General features: G+C 37.2%; 1 protein-coding gene across 1 annotated transcript in view; it reads right to left on the bottom strand.

Annotated features, from left to right (window-relative positions):
• The window catches only part of LOC144707144 (agamous-like MADS-box protein MADS2), a 7406-nt gene extending 6198 nt beyond the window's left edge, over positions 1-1208 (bottom strand). The window contains exon 1 of the mRNA XM_078580260.1: positions 727-1208. Within this exon, the coding sequence (XP_078436386.1) occupies positions 727-908 (182 nt within the window). The 5' untranslated portion in view covers positions 909-1208. The remainder of the gene's footprint in view (positions 1-726) is intronic.
• Between the last annotated feature and the right edge of the window lie 3240 nt (positions 1209-4448).

Genomic DNA, 4448 nt, shown 5'->3' on the forward strand with positions numbered 1-4448 from the left:
TTCAGGAATATCTTCCGAGGATGAACTCGCGAAGAACTTCTGAAGTCATTTCTCCATCTCCTCAGCATCGTACATGAAATGACGCTACTTAATAACGTGAACGAAAGAACGGAGTTTCCGAAAAGATGTCGACTTGGGATTGTAAAATTCTCCGTTCGTACAAGGAAGATGCAGCCTTTAATCTTTAGGGCAAAACTAAGGAAAATCATGGAGAAACTTTCAAAGAAGTGAATACCCAACAGTTCGAAGAACCGCTGAAGACAGAGAAAAAATGTATAAAACTAAGAAACATTGAATAGAACTTGAAAAACGAGAGAGAGAGCGCTGTTTTAGAAAACCCTAACTCAGAGATGATAAACGATCGGGAAGAAGAAATGCAGCGCTGACCCGGGATTTTTCTTATTAAAAACCGATCTGCAGATCTCAAAAGCTTAGAAAAAGCTAGGATAAAACAGAGAATAATCAGATGAAACTGAAACAGCATGAGGAGTGCAAGAACTTCTAAGAAATTGAACAGGTCCCTGATGAAGAGCATTTATGCGAAAGATTATCCTACTCAAAACGCCATATCCTCCGAGATCTGATATTTGGATAAAAGAGAAAGTTAAGATCTAAGAGCCCGTCTTCTTCATGACTCTCTACATACTTCTCCGAAAAAAAAACTTAAAAACGACCTTTGTTTGTTAAAAAATGTTGAATAACAAAGGATAGGATCATCTGAGTCACCTGTTGCTGCTAAACTCAAAGAGTTTTCCTCTGTTGGAGAAGATTATAAGCGCAACCTCCGCATCACAAAGAACAGATAACTCGTAAGCCTTCTTCATCAGCCCATTACGGCGCTTAGCAAACGTCACCTGCCTGTTTATCTTGTTTTCGATCCTCTTCAACTCCACCCTTCCTCTCCCCATCTCTCTTCTTCTCTCTATCTTGTTCTATCTATGTAAAGCTCTCTCCTTTCTTCTTCTTCTTCTCTCTCTTTCTCTCTCTAAGTTCTTCTGGATCTCTCTCTTCCTTCTCTCCTCTCCCGGACGTCTTCTTCTTTGCCTTCTCAACTGGGTCTCCCCTCTTTTCCTTTACCTCACCGCACGGTCGAAAATGGCAAAGATCAGACGATCACTGGAAAAGTAGAGAGCAGATGAACGAAGATGCATGAAGGTAAGAGAAGGACAGAGAGGAGAGACTTATGAGGCCTGCAGATGGAGGGCACTCTTCTTTACTCCAAAAATCTAATCTTTTTTCACTTTCTCTCTCTACCAGGTTAGCTTTTATTTACTTTGACGAGGACCCTCTCTCTCTTCCTCTACTGGTCTTATGCAGTCTCAGAATCTCTGTCTTGCCCTCTTACAGCGAGACACGCATCTCTCTCTCTATCTACTCTCTTTTCTCCCATCATTTCTTTATGGTTAGGTTTGTGTACGCTTCTTCTCCCTCAATCTCTCTCTCTACCATGTTATCTTTCAGTAAATATGATGATGACTCTATCTATCAATCTGTCTTCCCAAACACGTTGCATAAGAACGACGTTCTGGAGCTAATGACGGAATTTCAGAAGTCAATGATTTCATAACCCGATGTTCGAGGAACGATACCGCTGAACCTTAAACGATCCGACGTGTTTGGGACACGTGTCGATTGGATACTTGGTTCTTGGTCTGCTAACGAATCGTGGCCGTCCAAATTGCGGAAAAACCGCGATCGAACAGTTCTGGGCGGCGTACGTTTACTAGGCAGGACTCGACAAGCCTACGGGATGAAGTGACCATCGGCCTCGAAACCGTAAATCCTAGAACTTGGACTAATGTTCAGGGCATTGATTGGTTAAGGCGGAAGATAAACGAGAGTTCGAGATGGATGGATAGATAGATAGGTAGATACGTATATTAATATATTGACATACAGATGGATACATAGATAGACAAATAGATAGAAATATAGATAAATATACGGATAGATATATACATAGATACATAGATATATGCGTCGAGAGATTGAGCTAGAGATGCACACATACATGGATAGATAGTCAGAGAGAGAGAGACAGACAGAGAGGGGGGAGAGAGACAGATGGAGAGAGAGGGAAAGAGATAGAGGGATAGATAGATAGACAGAGAGAGATAGAGATAGAGAAATAGAGATATAGAGATAGCGAGAGAGGGAGAGAAATAGATAGATAGATGAATATAGAGATAGAGAGAGAGAGAGGGAGAGAAATATATAGATAGAGATATATATAGAGAGATAGAGAGACGTAGATACATAGAGAGAGGGAGAGAGAGAGAGATAGATATATAAAGAGAGAGGGAGAGAGAGATAGAGAGATAGAGAGATATAGAGATAGATAAAGAGAGAGATAGAGAGATATAGAGAGATTTTGAGATAGATAGAGAGAGAGAGTATGAATGATCCCTCTTGGAGAACGCTAAGATAATTCAGCGGATGAAAATCTGATAAATAATACTACCGATTTTATTTTTGGATAAATAGATACTGCTATAGTGAAAGATTGATTGTCAGAAAATACATAGATATATAGAATAATTGATTGATACTTAGATATATAGCTAGATGGATGGATTGATTGGTACACACATATGCACATTCATATAGGCAGACCCAGAATATATATATGCATGCATCATTTCATTTAAGAGAATTTGAAACAATACAACAGCTTCTTTAACATAGTTTGCTTCAAGTGAAAGAAAATGTGATCCCATTCACTACAACCGGGAACACCTTGAATGAGTATTTAAATATTTTATCTACGGATCCTGTAGAGCATGGCATGTCGCGGTCAAGATGTTTCAATTATACATCAGTTAGTTTTGTTAGAGCCTTGTTGGGCCATTATTGTCCTTCCATGTAAATCAACTTCCCACTTAAGGAGGGAGAACACTGTCTTTTATGTCTCTTTCAAGAAGAGTGCAGATACTAAATCCTTTCAACCTTTTATTTTATCATCCCCAAATATTTTCCAGTACTTCCACTATCTATATTGTCTGCTAATAGCCTCCTAGTATTCTTCATCCTTTTTTTTGGGTGTTGCAATTTTTATCCTGGTATCTGAGCGCATGAGCGCTGGAAAGAGGAAAGAGGCTACAGATGCTGAAGCACCATTTCAATCGAGGGCAGAGAAAGTTTTTCAAGTGCTGTGGATTCATAATAAACCTTACAGGTCTGATAAAGTTCTATGATATGATTTTTGACTTATTGAATGATTTATTGGGTTGATTGAGTTGTCATCAATGCCTATGAACATTGAGTTCAAGATTTGTTATGTATTGGCTGAAAATGGCAACCAGATTACACAAATATTGAAACATTGCAAAAGAGTAGTCACTGAATGCATGATACAAAATTGGTGAAATAATGCACCATAAAATCATACAATTGTTATCACACCTGTTTCTAAAACATTCTGGAAGCACATGATATCTATATTATTTTAGCGATTATGATTTCATCTGTGCATGAATTAGTGGTTGAATCATAAACTTTAATGCTTAAGTCTTCACACATGTCTTAGACCCATACTTTCTCAAAAGAAGATGAAACAGAAACTAAAGATTATTTTCCCCTATGTTCCTTCTTTTCCTGCAGTTTTGGTATCATTTGAGTGGCTTTTTAATCTTTCGACTTATCTTTAGGATTTTGGACTTTTCAAGGAAATAAGTTGAGGGGTAAAGTTACTATCAGACATCGGGAAAATTGGAAAGTGAATAGTTCAGGTTATCTAATATTGCAAGGTCCACCAAGATCTGCCATGCATATCATTGGGCGAGGCAAGCATGCAAAAGATTATGAAAATCATACATTGGGTGAAATATGCTGACATTTGATATCCCAGAGTTAATTCTTGGCCCATACCAACCTTCCACATCAATGTCCTAATCTGAATGGCGGGCCTACTAGGAGTCACACCAAATATATTTTCTAATAACAATCATATTAATTTTTAAATTTCACATCCTCCCCATTTTGAGTTATTTTTATAATTGAGTTCCATGAAACGTCTGACAAAATACATAGAAGACACTTCATTAACTCTGACAAAATTATTTTGAATTATTTTTCTAACCAGTGTAAGTTTTACAAGTTCATTGAAGACCAGGGAGTGATAGTGGATATCCAGTTCCTTTAAGACACTTCATTTTTTAAAGAGGAAACTTAAGATAATTTCTTATTATCACTTCTGTATTATATATTTTTTACTTTACATGCCCTTTTTTTTATTAGACTTCACCCATGATTCAACCATGGATAAAGTAAAATTTTATAAATATGATTCATATAAACCATAATTAGTATCAACATGGAACACTTGTATAGAAATCAACATTCTTGTAGTCAAAGGTTCATTGTAATAAAAAACTATTTGGTGCTATTTCAGGGAAAAATAAAGCTCATCAATAAACAAACTTCATCGAGTATTAACCAATTAAAGCTGA

This window comes from Wolffia australiana, chromosome 8, assembly GCF_029677425.1.
Source record: "Wolffia australiana isolate 7733 chromosome 8, ASM2967742v1".
Classification (NCBI taxonomy): Eukaryota; Viridiplantae; Streptophyta; class Magnoliopsida; order Alismatales; family Araceae; genus Wolffia; species Wolffia australiana.